Source organism: Gobius niger, assembly GCF_951799975.1.
Source record: "Gobius niger genome assembly, chromosome: 1".
Lineage (NCBI taxonomy): Eukaryota > Metazoa > Chordata > Actinopteri > Gobiiformes > Gobiidae > Gobius > Gobius niger.
In genome coordinates, this window is record NC_136852.1 from 54,114,497 (window position 1) to 54,132,606 (window position 18,110).

Genomic DNA, 18,110 nt, shown 5'->3' on the forward strand with positions numbered 1-18,110 from the left:
GCGAGTGTGAGGTCGTAGCTGACAGCCTATTTGTGCTAATTGTTGGCGGTGGCTCTGCTGCTGCGGGTGTGCGTGTCTATGCGTGTGTAGGTGAGGGAGACAGCTGGCCAGGTTGGAGTTGCGCTAAAAACCATGTGCACTCTGTCAGGCTCGTACAGGCGCCTTCTTTAGGATTGATGAATTGCCTGCTTTCTTGATTAAACCCTCCGTCACTTTTCTTCAACAAAACAAAAAAAAAAAGAGAAAGAAAAAAAAAATCCAGCTCGAGTTGAAGGGGAGGAGAGGTAACATGTCTGGGAAATCTGTCACGGGCACTGACATCGCGTACTCGTGTGAGACGCTGGCACTTTGACATTTATGAGGCCAATATTAAAAACTAATTCACATGTATTTTGCGAGGCTCTCTTTCATTTGACAGTCGGGGTTCATTTAAAAAGTTATCGAGATTTCGCTGTGGCGCTAACCTTTTTGCGTTGCTTTGATCCACGCCAGGGCCATTTGCCAATTAGAGCTATTATGCAAAGACAAAAAGAAAGTTGGCCTTTTAAAGGTAATTACACATGCTTTGATGGAAAATGCCAAACAGTCTGTTTTTGAACCATGTTTTTTTGAAACATCAAAATTCTTTATGACAATATGGCGTGGTGTCTCAGTTCATTACCTAGAGGAGAATATACACAGTGTTCAGCAGGCATCCACGAGATAAACGTCATAAAAAAGAAGTAAACGTAATAAAAAGTAATGCATTTACATATCTATCGCATTAATCAAAAATAAATCCTGACATTGGCCTTGATCTAACGTAATATGGAGAGCAATTATTTCCCGATCCATTAGGGCGAACTTCAATTAACAGGCAGCCAGACAGTCCATCCTTCAGAGGACAAAAAATAGAAGGCACAAAATTAACTCGGGGGTTTGCAAAATATCTTGGCAGGGATGACAGTGATTTTTGATTTTCCCCCGGAAACAATATTAGAATTCTTATTAAACTATGTGCATCTGCTTTTAATTTGCCGCAAATAATTGGGAAAATGCAACGGAGCCTTCCAATTAAAGCCTCCACTTTGTGCTGTTTAATAATACCCTCATAATATTATAGCTTATGAAATGACAGGTGAGTTGGTGTATGAATAAAACATAAAGCCGCAGTAATAGGAGACAGAGGGGGGGGGGGGAATCGAGACAGTTGTTGGGGGCTTTTTAAATGCTCGACATAATTTGCATATATTAATCTCCTCTTTTCAGCCTTATCAAGTATTCCACTGTATTTGAAGTTAAAATAGTCGTGACAGGCCGAGGGTACGCTTCGTTTTTCCAAGGATTTATTACTTGTATAATTCCGGGGATCTTTAATAAGCCAACGTGACTGATCCGCGGAGTTCTGTGGAATTTGGTTAATTGTTCCAGATGGTGCTCACTGATTATGCAAAATTACTTTTTCTTTCTCCACTCCACGTTTTTTTTTTTTTTTTTTTGCTCAACTACAACACCATTTCTTGATTGACTAACACTGAGAAAAAAGATTATTTTTGCCGCCGCGCTCCCATTAAGAGGGCTCTCATCAGGTTTCAAACAAAAGTTCAATCTTATCTGCGAATGTAGTAGGCGAGGCTACAGTGTGCACAAGGGCGGACCGGGCAGGCGGGCTCCTCTCTTCTTATCGCCCAGCCATGATGGATCTGAAAGCGCTTCTGCACCGCCGGGGTTATATTTTAGAATAACACAATTCTTTAGGCTGAGGGATTAAAAGTATGACCTCCGGATGGTGACACAAAAGTTATTATTACTGCGTTTTCTATGGGAGATCGATGGATATACAAAACGGCGCAGTTGGTCCGCAGCTATTGGGCTCTATATATCTGCAACTCTTTCTGTTTTGCATCAGCTAAAGTCGACTGAATGAATCATTTATGGGAGTGTTATGGGGGGGGGGGGGAGGTTCGGGCAGATTTACAGCCCCAGCTTTTACTTGAGATGGAGCGGGGATCTCTATCAAACCCGTGTCTGAAGTAATGCCAAAGCTTACATCAAGACATGAAAGGAGCCCTCTTAAAACCCGCATTTAAACTCTTAATGCCTCTGGTCAGCAAAAGGCAAAAACAGGGAGGGAGCGAAGCAGCAGCAGCAGAAGCACTGTAGTGTTTACTGCATTTTCTGATTGAATTAGCCGCACAGTTAAAAAGGAATGAAAAAGCAAACCTTTCTGGTTAATTAATTGCTTCTAATAAATTGTTTTCCAGTCATAATTTGAATTTAGATTACATCATTTGACCAATTGTGGCATGCTTTACTTCTGAAAGCCTTTTAGGGGAATAACATTCAACAGCAGAAGCTAAAGGCCCTGTACCTGACTTTGTTTCCCCGTAGAAATTCATTTTGTACGAGCAGACATTTGTGATAAAAGTCGTACGTGCACTGTGCATCTCATTTTAAAGCCTTTTTATCGAATGTGAGCTCGCAGGCTGGTAGTTGCTTGAGCTTTTTTCTAGTACCTGAAATAGTATAGTATTTCTACCTGAAAATGTAAATTTGTATTAGCGCTTCAATGGTCAAAGCCTTACTGAAATCCTATCAATATTGTCTTGCTTCATTATAGCGATGTGGGTCTAATGCCTGACCCCAGTTTGATTTGTCCATTAAACTACTGGAGAATCAATCCTCCATGAATCCTAATGGGATCCAGGAGTCTTATGGGGCCCCAGGCATTTTGGCCCTTTATAACAGTCAAATAAGCGACTTAAAATGGCTTTACATTTGCAGGCTGGACTGGACTCTGGAGTCTCATCCCTCATTGCGTTCTATCCATCCCTGAGATAGCAGCGTTGCCCCATTAGTTTCAGTGTCCAGACGCGGGACAGCCTCAATGGATGGGCCTGTCAGCGTCCCCTCATTTGCCCCATGTACAGCAGGGTTTGTTATCGCACCATCTAATTAGAACTTGATAAAAATATTTCGCAAAAATCCAGTCATTAAATCTAGTTTAAGGAGATTTATGGTCAAATATGCCGAAAAGATCTTTTAATGGCGCTGCTGACTTGTTAAGTTTGTAATTAATGATCTTCTAATGCATATACTGGGATGTGATTTAGAAAGCACAATGAGATTCTGGGAATGAAGTCGTTTTGGAAAGGGCATCTGGGGCTCTATATTAAATAGTTCTTTTCACATGGGTTTGCTCCGAGCCACAGAGTCTGCAGTGAGAAAGTTCAAACACATCAGCGTCTTTACATTTGTGCATGATTAAAAAACAGCCTCTTTGTCACAGAGTCAATTACAGTTTGTACCAGGAGGACCAGGGCTGCCCTGAAAGGGCATTTGGACAAAGCAGAGAAGCACAATGTAATTTAAACAATGAAATACATTTTTCTTATTATCACACAGAAAAAGTCTTCAAGCAAATGCATTCAAACAAAACAATAAATGCTAGCAAGTAGCGGTGGCCAATTTCTTCTGGAGAGTAATGGGGTCCTTATTAGCATAATTAATGACAAATGGCGGCGCAGCATTGGTGGATTGGTTCTTGGGGATGATAAATTGTTGGATGCCCAGGTTAGTGGCTGCCAAGGAGGCCTCTTTGGCTGTCATCCCTCCTGCTTCTGTGTTGGCACACTTCATTACTCACTGTGTGAGATGCCACTTTACATTGCCTGGTACTGTGAGCATGGAGAACTTAATAATGGCGCCCTGCACCACCCGGGGCCTGCGCTTTACCCACAGTCCAGAGGGCAAGTGCCTCAGAGGGAGCTGAGGGGGATCAGGGTGATGGGAGCGGGGCAGCTCCACGGGCAGCTGTATGTCCCTCAGCTGCTCTGATCAAAACAGATCAGGCAGCGGCCGTGACACCCGGGAGTGGGCTTCAGAGTGGAGAGTGTTTCTTGTTAGACTTTCTGGGGCTCGCCACATCCCTGCATCATTACGGGTTCGTTTGCCCACAGAACCGCTAATTAAGAGGGGATTTGTGTAATTGTGCCTTCTGCTGTGCCCCATCCGGCACATGCAATTTAGTGTCAGGCCTCTGCCAGCTCTTACACTTGTCCAGAGAGGCGTAGCCCATTTCTACACACTTCCCCTGCACACATTCTGTGCACATTTAGCAGCAGCCACAGCTGGGGATTAATACCAGGGCTGTGGCAGTGTCTTAAAAGACGCTATGCTGCTGATTAAAGTCTGATTGTCCATTTAATTTCATAAGAGCTCACAATAGCCTGCCAACTGAAAACGCTCGGGGGGCTTAAAATGAACGATTAAAACAGCTTTTAATTGTGGAAACTTATCTAAGGATTTATTGGCTCACTGTCTATAGCCCATTTTACATCCAGGCACAATATACAGTTACACAGAACTGGAAAAGTTTCCCACATCTCTGTGTGCAGTGCTGTTTGTGGCCAACTCTCCATAGGTGTTTCTGGCTCTGTCCACTTTCTGAAGACTGATGGAGCAGCGCCCACAGGGACTGCCTCCTGGCTCCTGCACATACGTACATTTCAAGGACTGCCTGTCGCAGATGGAAAATAAGTGGGTCATTCAGCAGAAGCATGCCATCTTGCTTTTGAACAAATATTTAACAAATAAAGTGTATTTTTAGTTTTTATAAGTTATAGTGATTTTTAATATTTAGATCAGTTATCAGTAACAGCATCAGAAACACAGCACTGCTGCAGTGCACGGGGATATTAGAATTCAAATGCTGCTCTTAGCATTAAATTTAAGTGTGTTTACATTTTCTGAATATGAGGATGAGATGAATATTTTAGTTTGAAGACTGCTGTCAGAGAGCTGCCCCAGAGGCTTGTGGTTTCTGCAGCCTGAGAAAACAAACTGTAAGCGCCTGCAGAAACAAATCATACTTGTTGTGTGAGCCACAGGATCATGTGTCATGTGTAGCATGCTACTTTCTATGTAAACTCTTTCTAGCTTTGTTAATTGACAAGCCAGTCAACATTTGAATAATTTAAAAGATACAGTGCCACACTTGAGGGTGAGATTTTCCTAACATTTAAAGTTTTTTCTCTCCTCCTCCACTGTCTGGAAAGCTTGAAAAAGCCGCAGAAGATAAAAGAAAAAGGATGGGTTTCATAGAGCCATAGTCATTAAATGATTCTCAAAATAGCATCTCGCTATCATCTGTTCTCATAGCACGGGTCAGGGGCTCTGACACCTCCAAAATTCCTCCTGTCAGGGTAGGGGGCCATTTGTATTCTCTCTCATTAGGCAATTTGACTAATGACCTGCCGTGCTGCAGATCTACTGAGGGCCCAGCGCCGGCACCGCTCCGGCAGCAGCAGCCTCAACACACTCCCTCCACTGGAATGGCACAGATGGCATGCCCGGGCGACAAAATAAACTACAATATGTCTGGAGATGCTGTCAGGCCTGGGCACTATTGCTCATGTCAGAGCGGGGCTAAGGGCTGTGAGTGGGCACAGGGGGTCCTCCTCCAGCTCTGTGCTCCTGCACTCACCATTATCTGCAGAGGTGACAGAGAGCGCGGTCTGCAACTAGAATAGCATCTCCATGGTCTGCATAAAGAACCACCTCAAATTGAGAGTCACAGCGACAGGAAAGGTCTCGCAACGTCTACACCTCAAGAAACCCAGCATGCTGTTGTTTGGAATATGAAATCTAGCAGCTTTCTATTTTTGTTTCAAAATTTATATTATTTTACCACAGAAAACAGTGTTACGATGGTAATTCATGCTGCGCATTATTGCTCCGCTGTTGACTTTCTTATTTAATTTAGTCCGTGAAGGATTCACCCAAGTAATGGTGCCAGACAGAGATCAATGCAACTCTGGTGAATTAGTGAAGTGTTAAATAAAAGTTCATCAACATTCCCAAAGTGTTCCAGATCAGGTAATACGGTGCATGCTCGATCACCCTCGCATATTTTCCCATCAGTCAGTGTCTGGGCACAGTCCGGAGCAGTTTCTTGTGTGTCTTTGTGAGTGCGGGGAAAACATGTCCGTGTCTGTTGGAGCGCCTCGGATGCAATGTACTGTATACGGCACTGCTGCTGGAGTCCTGGGTGACAGTGCATCCAACAATGGACGTCTGAGGGATTAGAGCTGGGGCCGGCGTACGAGGGAGCCCTTCCCGCCCTGAAACAGCCATTCATCTGTGCCCAGGGGCTGGAGATGACAATGCGGCCATTGCTCATAGCACCTGACGGAGCCATTAATAAGGCAATGATCCACACGGGCCGCTGCTGACTCCGTTCTTTACACTACAATCACTCAAACGGCAGGGTCCTCCTTACTTAACACCACCTCTGCGCTCTCCGACCAGCAACACCATCATCATCATTATTGTACGGGAAAAAGGTCTCGCCAGATGTTACGGAGGTGGTTCAAATCTTAATTTCTTAAATATGGCTCATCTGGTGGAGCATATATCTCAAAGGCAGGATTCTTTTGAACTTTGGAGAAGTTGCATCATGCCATTAATAATAAAATGATGTAATATTTTAGCAGACTTTTAATTATTAGCATCATATTTATTTCATTTACCATTTCATTGTGAGCACTTTGTCACAACAGATGAGACAAAAAACAAAAACAAAAATGTCTGAACTTTTTGCATCTCAGCAATCATCCACATCACACCATCAGTGTTGTCAGATGTTTTCCTATTGACTATATTCACACACTTCCAAACAACTACCCATTTCCGGGCCGCTGTGAGGTAATGGACTGTAGCCGGGCCACTTGAGCGACCGAACATGTGTCATATTTCTGGTCACAAGATTGGATTTACATTATTCCTGCCCTTTGGACCTCCTGATTCCGCTGTGCCACCGGCAGCCATTCCCAGCCACAAAGCGCACCTCCAAGCCATCTCCCGGCCCTCTCCATTTGTCTGCGTGCAAGATAGGCTGTGTAGTATAGATGGTGGTGGAATACAAAGTGCGATCTGGTTTTAAATGTAATCCTTGAGCAATAAAGAAACTCTCTGGCCTTCAGCTCTGCGCATTCATCCGTCTGTGCCATGGAGATCCATCAGCGGCGGTAATCTCCGCTTCCCAGTTCAGGCGCGAGCCGAATGCATTCTGCATTGGTACTGGTGCTCCTGGCAAACAGAGTGCTTTTTTATTATACTTCTGTTTTTTTTTGTGTGCTTTTTTTTAATGGGATTTCACATAATCCAGGAACGCAGGGCCTGAGTTTTCTTTTGCTTGTTCCAAGACTGAATGAATGCAGTTGGAACGGCATCTGTTGTAAACGTGATAGCCTCAGATGAACAAAATCAAAGTGTGTTATGAGGTTCATGATGCAGTTGGTTTTTAAGTTTTAGTTTTTCTTCTTTTTCCTTTTTGCCTCATACAAAGGTTTTCATGAAGTCGTCTGTGCTGGTTTGTTTTAGAATAGTGGAGTTAATGGCAAGTCTAAGTCCTTCCTACTGGCAGGGTTTAAAGAAGAACTAAGTAATGTGTCTACCTTAATAAATCCTTTCTGTAGTTCCTCTGGGGGTAATACAAGTGTTAATGGCATGATTGGGGGGGTCTTTCATCTCCCCCTGGTGTCTCTGGCCAGAAAACCACCCTTGCGACTTTCCCTGCACCGGGATGGAGGCACAATACACACTATTAGAATCACGAAGAAGAAGCTAACAGGCAAACGGGCAAAGTTAGCTGCGAGCTAGCGCCACTTTAGCGGTGTTTACAGCCAAGTTTGAGTGAAAAACATCTCCATTGTGTAATTGGGTTCTGGCACAATGTACAATATCCCTCTCTCCCTTTGTCTTTTCTGTCAGTATAGTATTTACTCTCACGGACATTTAATGAGTAAAACAGAAAACGCTAAATGCTACGACACCTGCAGTGGTGCTTATGGCCTCTAGGGGCATGAGTTACTTAGTCCTGCTTTAAATCTGCCATTGCAAATCAGCAGAACAACTGAACTGAGGAAGCTTCTTAGGTGAGAAACTTTTATTCGGAAACAAACTCAACCAATAGATGACTAACTTTTTATGAAATGGAAAACTCCTGTTCATCAGAGCGATCACACTAATGTAATCTCCTTTTTGAAAATTTCTTTCAGTTTAGACTGAGCAACAAACTTAGACTTTAACTGTACATCTCCAGGAAGGTGAGGGACAACACAGATCACTTTTGTTCAACATTAATATGGAAAGTGACAAACTCTGTGTGTAACCCTTGACTAAGGGAAACACTTCTCAAGTCATAGAGCTCTTTTCCCAAATGTCACACTTAAAGATCTCGCCCGGAACCAAAACCATGACTCATAAGGGCCTAATTTAACAAGTTCCTTTTCTACTGCCAGCGGTCTGAAGGGCACAGGCCTTTTGATATTTGAAGCTTTTACTCTTAGTCTTAAGTTCTGTGCTTCTCTATTCTGAGTTTTTCTAATGACACTGAGCAGCTGCAGTTTTCCCTTCAGTCTGCATGCGAGAGGGGCTTTGTGTCCCCTGTCACCCTGTGTTAATTTGGACCCTAATGTATTTTATAAACAAAGGGCTGCTCTCTAGCCTGACAGTCGTGACACCTTGATTCCAGAGCAGGATGCGTGCAGTCGAGGTTGCGCCATTAATAATCAACTGGCAGCCATCACACCATTTTAACCACGATCATTATGATAAAGGGCATACACTTAATTACAGGCCTGCTTAATTATAGCTCTGTTGAAGCTCGTTTGTTTGGTCAAATGCTAATTATACCACCACGCTCTTGGCAAGTCCTCATTTCAATCCACTTTTTGCCTCCCGAACAGTGTGCGGCTTATTTTCATGCAAATTTGATATCTGGTGAATGTTTTGTCTCCCTTCTTTGCCACTTTCCTCCGCTCTATGTGAGCGCGCCTTTGTTTTCGAGGTGAACATCTCTCAGACAAGACGGAATCGGGAATAATCAAGAGTAATTAAACGCAAAGAGCGCTGCAGGAGGAGAGTGGAGGTGCTCGAATACAGCGCCGAATAAAAAAGCCTTTCATCTTCTCTCCATAGACGGAAACAGGGGAGGAGGGGGGTTGGTCTATCACGGCACTGGCTGGGTTTTGCCGGTTGATAATCCTGTAGTTTGTCTTGTTGAGAAAGTCAAGATCAAAAATAAAGTTGATGATTTTTTTTTCCCTTTCATTTCCAGCTTTGGATGACGTGCCCTTTGTCGTCTCTGAGAAGTTTCATGACACCAAGACAGAGGTAAAAACAATTCCAGACAGGACGATAATGCATCACAGACTGTATTTTGACATCGCCTATAATAGCTGCTATACACTTTGGTCCTTCTATTTATAACATAGATAGAAATTCGGCACCTTTCCTATGCACTCCCTTCCCATTCCGGCAGACTGAATGATGAATGCGTGCAGTCAGGCAAAGCTGGCTCTATGCAGTCCATTTGGCTGGCTGGTGGCGGCTGTCACTATAGCCCCTCTTGTATTGACACGGAGCGCGCAAGGATTAAAGATTTTAAGCATGCTTACTTAGCTATGAGCCTAACCGCCATGTTTCTTGTGTGTGTTTTCCCCCTGTCCACCCCCCTCCCCCCTTCTCCCTGCGTTTGATTTCAGATGCAGCAAGTCAATTTAATGGGCATTACGATCAAATCCCTGGCAGAGATCGAGGAGGAAGTGAGTAGAGGGCTGCAACGCTCGACTGCCACTGACGCCGCTGGCCTAGAATGCAAAGCGAAATGGTCCTGGGCTTGTAATTAAGTGTCTGAGACAGCGAGGCCCTGTTGGCTCCACTAAGCCCCAATTGAATATAAAAGCATGGCCCGGGTTAAGTCGAGCCAGTCTCTCTTAAAAGCTCCGGCTCCTGCTCCAAAACACTTGACTTTTATTCCCCCAATTCTCCCTCGGAACAGCTCAATCTAGCACTTAGACGGACTACCACCGGAGCAGCTTTGTTCTAAGGCAACTGCCTTCGGGTTTACTTTAAAGGAAGTTAAAGTTTGCACAAGTGTGAACGGCGCTGCAGGAAGCGAGTTATAGGCTACACACTATATTCTTCGTATATTTGATTTGATTCATTTTTAACAGTTATTTATTTGCAATGAGGCATTTTACACATCCAAAATGTGTAAAATACCACTCATAGGGAATCTCAAGCTGCCTATACCATGCTCTAAACTGGATACATGGACGTGGCTGCTTCACAAAGGGAGTTTTCTCAGCTCCATGCATGTAAAACAGCACACCATTATGTTCAGTGGCTTAGTGTTCAATTTCATGCCACTGAACCTAAGTGAAGCTTCACCAAAGCTCTTTGACATCATCATTCAAATGTGGTGAATTTAGGTCATTTGGGACAGCGGGTAATTTGGGACAGCATAAGCAAATGGCCTATTACTTCAGTTCTTAAAAGTGTAACCTTTAGTCAATAGTTTTGAATTCTTGCTCTGGGGGTATATTGTATGGATAAATAAAGTTTAACCCTGTGACATGAAGTATGAGGCGTGGCCAGCATCAAAAGGAGGTTTACTCCAAAAAACATGTGGTCTGAGAAATGGCATCTGCCTAGGCCTGATTTAATCATGAGGGTATAATATTAAACTGATGGAAACACTGTTGCTTGTATGCAATCATGCATTGTGCTACGGAGCAACAAATTATTTGCCAATTATTTCAAAAGTAAGTGTATATTTTTATTCATGGTTTGGTAATTTGGGGCAACATATTTCAGGTAATTTGGGACAGTGTGAAATAGCAATAGAATTCTATTTTTCACCTGGATATTCATTTAATTTTAGAAAGTCATGATCAAGAAAGCCATTTTATCAATTTGAACAGTAATTGCACTGTGGAACTTGCATAAAGTGCTTTGAATCAGCCGTGCAAGACGGATATTGTAGTGGTAACAACTAAAACCATGCTAGGGCTGCCTTTAAAAGAGTCAAAATAAAAAATTACATTTGTTTGTTGATTATGTTTCACAAAACATTTGAACATATACTGGAACTTTACTGGGATTTGGACTAAATGGTGCTCTCACATTTTTGTGTTTTGTCATTAAATTCTTCTTCAGACTGACTTCTGTTCTGATTAATAGGCTATATTTTATTACTTGTAAAGTTATAGACAAGGTTTATGTCCAGTTCAGTTCTGGTTCCTTTTTGGAGGCTCTAAAACAGCGTTTTAGTGGAACTGAACTGCATAAAAAAGTAACAAGGTTTTACCTATCAAATCCCATTGAAAACAACAGTGTCCCAAATTACCAAACAGATTTGTCCCAAATTACCAAACACAACCCCAAAAACAAGTGACAATCAAAACAAAATCGTGAGTCACATTTTGTAAAAAACGTCACACAAACTTCAAAACTGACATAAAGAAAGGAGGGCCCCTGAGGATTTCAGCGATGTATCACATGCTGGGACATTGTCTTCACTGTGGATAAGAGCGAAGTCACGAATGACAAATGACAAAAACTGTCCCAAATTACCTGAATTCACCCTACTGCATTGCGCCTTTCATTTTTTTTAGTAATTGCAAGTGATCAACGGGGAAGAGCAGAAAAAATGACTATTGAAATATTTGCAATCCGTTGCTTGGACTGTGTTTTTGACCGAATTCTACCGAAGTTTTTTAGGAATTGTGATAAGGAAGTTAGAAATCAGAGTGAACAAATACAACAAATTCCTCTCTGTTGGTGATAAAACACTGTACCCTGCAGGCATTCGCGGGTAAAAAAAAAATCCTGAGTACACTTTTTAAAGCTTGTGCGTGTGTTTGCGAGGGAAAGAAAAGAAAAGACGGCTTGCTTGTGTGTGCGTGTGTGTGTGTGCGTTTTTTTCTTTTTTTTTTAAAGTCGTGTGACAACCCCCCTTCTCTCTCATTAGCACGGTATCTCGGTATCAGAACTGCCAGGAAGTGACAGACCACTGTAGAAAGAACAGGTGCTGCTTGAGGTTTTGGAGACGTGTTACAGAGCAAACAGTGGCTCATCAAACCGCACTGTGTCTGTTCTGCACTCCGCCTCTGTCTTCTGTCACACACTATCCCAATCACGCCCAGCCGCCATCTTGTCATATATGGTCACCTGCATGAAGCTCATTGTCGAGGCAGGTATTAGCCGTGTATGTTTACTCTATAGGCATTGTGTGTGTGTGTGTGTGTGTGTGTGTGTGTGTGTGTCCCCGGCAGCTCGACAGGCCCATACCGTGCAGCGCTGTCGACTTCTTCTCTCCTTTACTTTTTTTTTTTTTTTTTTTGTCTTTCTTCGAGTGTGATTAGCAGAAGGACACATGGTGAGCTGAGCCTGGGGGGAAGCGGAGGGAAGGGCATGAGAAATCATTAATTACGGCCCGTGCTGCTGCGGCTGCTGCTGGAGCTGATGAAGTAAATGGGAGATAGTGTAACACACAGGATTTAGTGAAGTGGACGACAGCACAAGATTAATGGCTGGGGCCAGGCTGATGAGAATGAAGTCACAGCTTTAGCTTGATAATTAGTTTCCAAGTGGAAGCATCCCTCACCATTGTGTTATTTTTACTTCTCTCCCCTTGTTATTATCCGGTGATGATATCGGGAGAACACGGCGACGGATTGTCAATGCAATTTGTGCAGAAAACATTGCGCAAACGGGGAAAAGTTTTCGAGTGTTCCACTTGATTTTAGAGTTAAAAAGTGTCAGCTTTGGACTTTTTTGTATTGTTTATTTTTTCATAAATTAGCAAATAGCAACAATGTTTTTTGACACTTTTATGTATTCTGTTTGAAATTGATACTTCAAGTAATTTTCGTGTTTACTACCATATCTTCATACTCCATTAGAAAGTAGGGCTGCTCAATATATCATCAGATTATTGTAATCATGATCTGATCCAACATCCACAATATATCGGCAAACTCGATTGCAAAGATAAGGCAGTTGAATTTAAAAACTCAAAATGAACTAAAAATGAAAGTTTTGACTAGTCTTGACCCAAAAGAGAGAGTTGAATCATAAGTCTTGTCTTCGCTGAGAGTATGATTTTGTATTGTAAGTTTGTGTGTTTAAGACTTTTCCTCTGACCTTCTGTTTTTGTCCAGAAGAGGTCACTGTCTGTGCTTGTAGGAGACTTTTTCCCTCTCCAGATGCTGCAAGCCATTTCAGCACAGTCTCATATTATAATTGCCTTATTTCCCAAACCTATTACAAATACAGATTCATGGAGTAGATGTACTTTACAGAACTCCACATATGCAGTATGTGTAATTGGGGGAAAGCGTTGTAATTGTAGATAAGACCATTTCCTAACAGGCATCACTTAAGCCATGTCTCCGATGATGTTGGTTCCAGCAATTAGGCATTCTTTTCATTTCCCAAATGACTCACAAAACTTGCGGATATTATAATTGCTTTTAGCCACGCATATCTAATTTGTGTCTTTTTAAGTGTTAATTAGTAAGCGATTTCCAGTGACATCTTTATGTAGTTTGCGATGCTGAAGAATGTTGTTGGCGTCTGGCTGATCATTTTCAGAGTGGTGTGTACGCACATATGACAAGGTTTTCATTAGCACCTATGGGTGCTACCGATGCTGCTTTTTCTTGGGAGTTGTCTTTGTGCACGCATGTGTGCCTGTATTTACAGAAAGTACTAGTGCAAAGAGAGGTGTGAGAGTACCAAACAATAGATGTGGAATTTATGGAAATTAGAGAGTTAGTGCCACATAATTTTGTGCTGTATTAGGGCCAGGGAATGAAAGTCAGCATGTACAGTTCACCATGAGTGTTTCTCAAACTTTGGAATCTAGCACCGAGCAGCATCTCACAGTCTGGTTCAGTTTTTTTCTTAGTCTCTAGTGCCAACAGTTATCATTTTTTATTTAAATGTTAAAGCTTTTTTTGTACGTTTTCAGATTTTGAGTCATTTTACTTTTATTTTACTTTATTCCAACACTTACTTGTTTGATATTTAATTTAAATACATTTGTTCGACACGTTATATGATAATCTACGTTATATGATAATCTGGAGTTATTTACTCACTCCATACTCTGTTGTGGTAAGCTACTGTTGTAGCCACAGTTGCCCTGGGAAAGATTGATGGTAATGATTCTGCCAATCAGCTCAATCACACACTGCATTCATACTCGGGCAAAGTGTCTTGCCAAAGGACACAACTGCAGTCAGTACTAATTGGAGTCGAATGACATAATGAACATTTATCAAACACTTACTGCATGTATTTCTAATGTATGTGTTTATTATTTTATTTGACAGGGAGTACACATTCATGAACATTTCTGTAAACGTGTCAGTATTTACTGTTGTCCCCGGGCAAGGTGTAAAGTGCAAACAACAATTATAAAACATTGAGGGAAATTAAACATTGTGGCTACATACACACACGTAACATAGCATTTGTTCTTATGAATCATACATTTATAGCATTGTTCGTTCTGTGACTTGCACAAGAGAGAAAAACGTTGATAGGGGAGATGAATAATATACAGCTATTCGGAGGATCCTGACACATGGCTCAATCATGCAACAGGAGATCTGTATGTTCTAATGAGCAGATTGTTGATTTGATTTCAGCCAGTTTCTAATGGAGTCATGAGGGTGTTAAATGTGGGGCATTCTCTTATAGTGAGCGGTTTACTGTTCCAGATGTTACAGCTCCTGACTGAAGGAACAGTCTGCCCCAAAGGTGGTGCGTCTGTAGGGCACTTCACAGTCTCCTCTAACTGTAGACCGAGGGGCCAGGAGCAGATTTTGGTTTTGTGAATTCCCTTATTGACGGTGGTGCAAACCCATGGAATATTTTATAAACAGTGCAAGCAAATTGAAGGTATTTAAAGATTATGTGTCTCTAGAATGCAACAGTGGTGGGATAAGAAACAGGTTTCCTTCTTTTATGTAATGAGTCTATTTGTCTAAAAGTGGTTTCATTTGTAAGAGACCACTTTGTAAAACAGTACTCTGTATGAGAGGACAAGTGACGTTTTGAAGACTAATTGTTTCTGTTTGTTTTTTGTTTTATTTACATGACTTTTGAATGTGAGAGTAGAGTAAAGGACCGCCCCAAGGTATTTGAATCAGTTCGAGCGCCTCACCTCTGAGAGATACATGTGACTTTGCAGTTTTATTGTTCTGCATTTTACTATTTAAAAGGAGACATAATTTTGAGAGCCAGTTTTGGACTATTTCTTGAGTAATTGATCCGGTAACATTGGAGTAATATATTTGAGCGTTGCATCACTGTGCCCGTCTGTCTCTCTGCATGCATGCGTTTGCCTATATGCAGAGGACAGTAGTGTACGGGGCAACAGTGAGAGGTGTGAGCGCTCCAAATAGAGGTGGAATTAATGAAGACAACATGTCACATATTTTTGGCAGTGCAGCCCGGACGGGAAATGGGAGCCGCTGCTCGTCTGGGTGACTGCCGCCCATGTACTGGTGTGTCAGTGCCCTGTCAGCCTGTGTGTAAAACTGGCAGACATTGATACATGCTCTCCCTGATAACACCCCATTCCCCCATCCATCATCGGCGCACATACACACACTGCGGATTATTTATTTACGGGACCAGATGTTGAGAGCGTTTTTTAACATGGTGGTGGTGCTGGTGCTGGTGGTGGTGGTGGTGCTGGTGGTAGGGGGCTGAAATGTTCACACAGCTAACAGGTTTTGTGATAAGTGACAGGTTTTTTGGTAACTTGCAGCTCAAGTAGATGAGAATCAGCCGAGGTGGTATTTTGAGAGAGAGAGAGGGGGGAGTGTGCTGTAGTTATTGGGGCGCTCACTGAGTTGTGGCGAAGACTTGGAAACTTATTTTAGTGATCATGTAGCGCCACCTAGTGTAGTGATGGAGAAATGCAACTGGATGCCTCTAAGTGATTGCTGGTCCTTGTGCTTCTGTTGCTATAATGAAAATGCAATGACTTTTAACATGTTATTTTATCTTGCTTTAGACAGCCTTGTCGGAATGATGCAATACTTGGGATAGAAAAAAATGAAACAGTAGTCGGTAGTGGAATAGGAATAGAATAGTTTTATTGTCACTCATTCACAAACACAAGAGTCATCGGCTTCATCCACATATAATATAATAATAAATTAATAACTCATGCGGTTATTAATGTGCCTTCTAGTTTGGCCAATATCGTATGCAACAAAAAGATAATAATAATAATAGCTCATTTCTACAGACTTTTTATAATCCTGTTCACAATCACAGTAATAAATACGTCATACACGTAATTTTATGATTATATTTGTATTTTGTAAGACATTTTATATTTTAGGAAATGAAAAATAGGGAGTAATGGATCAAAACTTAATTTTTTATCTGACGGACCGTTTTGAATTTGTTCTGTCCAAGAATGGCCACAAGAGGGCAGGGTTTGTTCACAGATATTGATTTCACTTTTCATATACTTATAAAAAGTACAAAATAAACGTCTAACTTGTATTTCCTTTTTTTTATGTTTTGCAGTTTCATTACAACTTTACCACAGAGAGAAGTATTATCCTTTGAGCTGCACTTTTAAAAAGTGGTGCCTCTTATTTCTAGATTTATACACTGGACGTGTCAAGCAATTTAAACAAAAATACATTGTGATATATGAAATGTTTAATATACATTTGTAATATATATTATAACTTTGTGTAATTTCATTTTTTATGTAAGGATATGTTTCTCAAAATAAATGTGAACAATTTAATTATGTATTTATCAGATTTTTTTGTTAAAATATTATATGTCTCAATTTGTAAAATGTTATTCTGATTTTTATAATAAACACATTTTTGATGATGTGTTATTTGTTATTCTTTTAGTTAGAATTGTAAAAAAAAAAAAAATTCTAGTTTTTAATAATTCTTTTTTTTAAATTCTGGGCTATTAAACACGTATGTTTACAAATCACAGTTTGCAAATGACAATAATAATGGATTTCACTCCACGGAAAATATTTATTTTTAGCCTATACCAAAAGCTTAGCCATGAAAACACAAACCAGAATTTTGCCCCATGAGCTTTACTAGATTGGACAGGGTTAAGGGGGGTTGAAAAAATGTCCCCACTATACCATTATACGTATTATGTGTTAAAGTAATTTACAATGTCTTGTGAATTACACTTAAGTTTCTGCACACATCTGTCTTAAAACGCAGTCAGTTTTCCCGTTGTTAATTATCCAGTCATCCCACTGAGTTTAAACTTTTTGATTGTGCTAACAGTGCAGATTTTGGTGCCTCATTTTGTAATTTTCTAATGGCTTGTGTTCTGTGTTCAGTGGAGCGTCCGGCACATGACAACAGCCTGTGTTCTGCTGCTGCCATCTCAGCGAAGGCTTCTCTGCAGCGGTACCTGCTCTCTGTGCCATACAACATAATGTGAGCTGACACACACACACGCTAGTGACAGGTCCTGCTGTGTACTGTTTGTGTATACTGCTAATATGTGTATTTATAATGCTGGAGAATAAGAAAAGTTAGTAATCATTTCCACAGAGTGATGCATGGTATTTCACCCAATAACTTACCTTGGCCTTTTACTTATATGAACTTAAAAGCTCAACAATAATTGTGTGTGTGCGTGTGTGTTACTTCTAAAACAAATCCTGACATTTTTTTTAAATATTTAATTTAGTAAACAATATATATTAGCCCTCAATATTTGTGATCGATTTTGAGGTTATGCTTTTGCTTGTCAGTGGGTCCAAATATGAGCACACACAAGTCAATGTTTTGGAAACATAAGGAAAAATATGTATATAACAATTAAACATAATAAGCCTTTGCAACATAGGTTAACACTTAGGCTTATTTATTATTTATTTATCATCTATAAATAGAAAGCCTTCCTGATCAGTTGTTAAAATTATTGTTTATTGTTTTATATGTTGCCGTAGTAACACTGTGCACCATTTATGTGTCTGGTTAAGGTTAGGCGCGGGTTAGGAGTAATTAAGGTGAAGAAAAGAATTTGGGAAAGTCAATACTTATGTGCTTTTAAATGAATAATAATGAGTGTTTTGTAAATGTTTAATAAATGATGAATTAATGCTTTACAAATGCTTAATAGTTCTAGCTACTGTAAAGAGTCGCCCAAGTTTTGTTGTTTTTATACAGTACCAAACAAGCCCCTTTACTTTTTTACGTGCATGTTTTTGGAATACGTCTTGATAAAGAGTAGACCTGTTCCGTATGTGCAGAGGG

The 18,110-nt window shown here is 41.0% G+C and overlaps 1 protein-coding gene across 1 annotated transcript in view; it reads left to right on the forward strand.

Annotated features, from left to right (window-relative positions):
* Nucleotides 1-16,425, forward strand: part of LOC306966972 (multivesicular body subunit 12B-like) — a gene marked incomplete at its 3' end in the record, with an annotated part of 34,403 nt that extends 17,978 nt beyond the window's left edge. The window contains exons 7-9 of the mRNA XM_079561831.1: nt 9,101-9,156; nt 9,528-9,587; nt 16,384-16,425. Of these exons, the coding sequence (XP_079417957.1) occupies nt 9,101-9,156; nt 9,528-9,587; nt 16,384-16,425 (158 nt within the window). The remainder of the gene's footprint in view (nt 1-9,100; nt 9,157-9,527; nt 9,588-16,383) is intronic.
* Nucleotides 16,426-18,110: the final 1,685 nt, after the last annotated feature.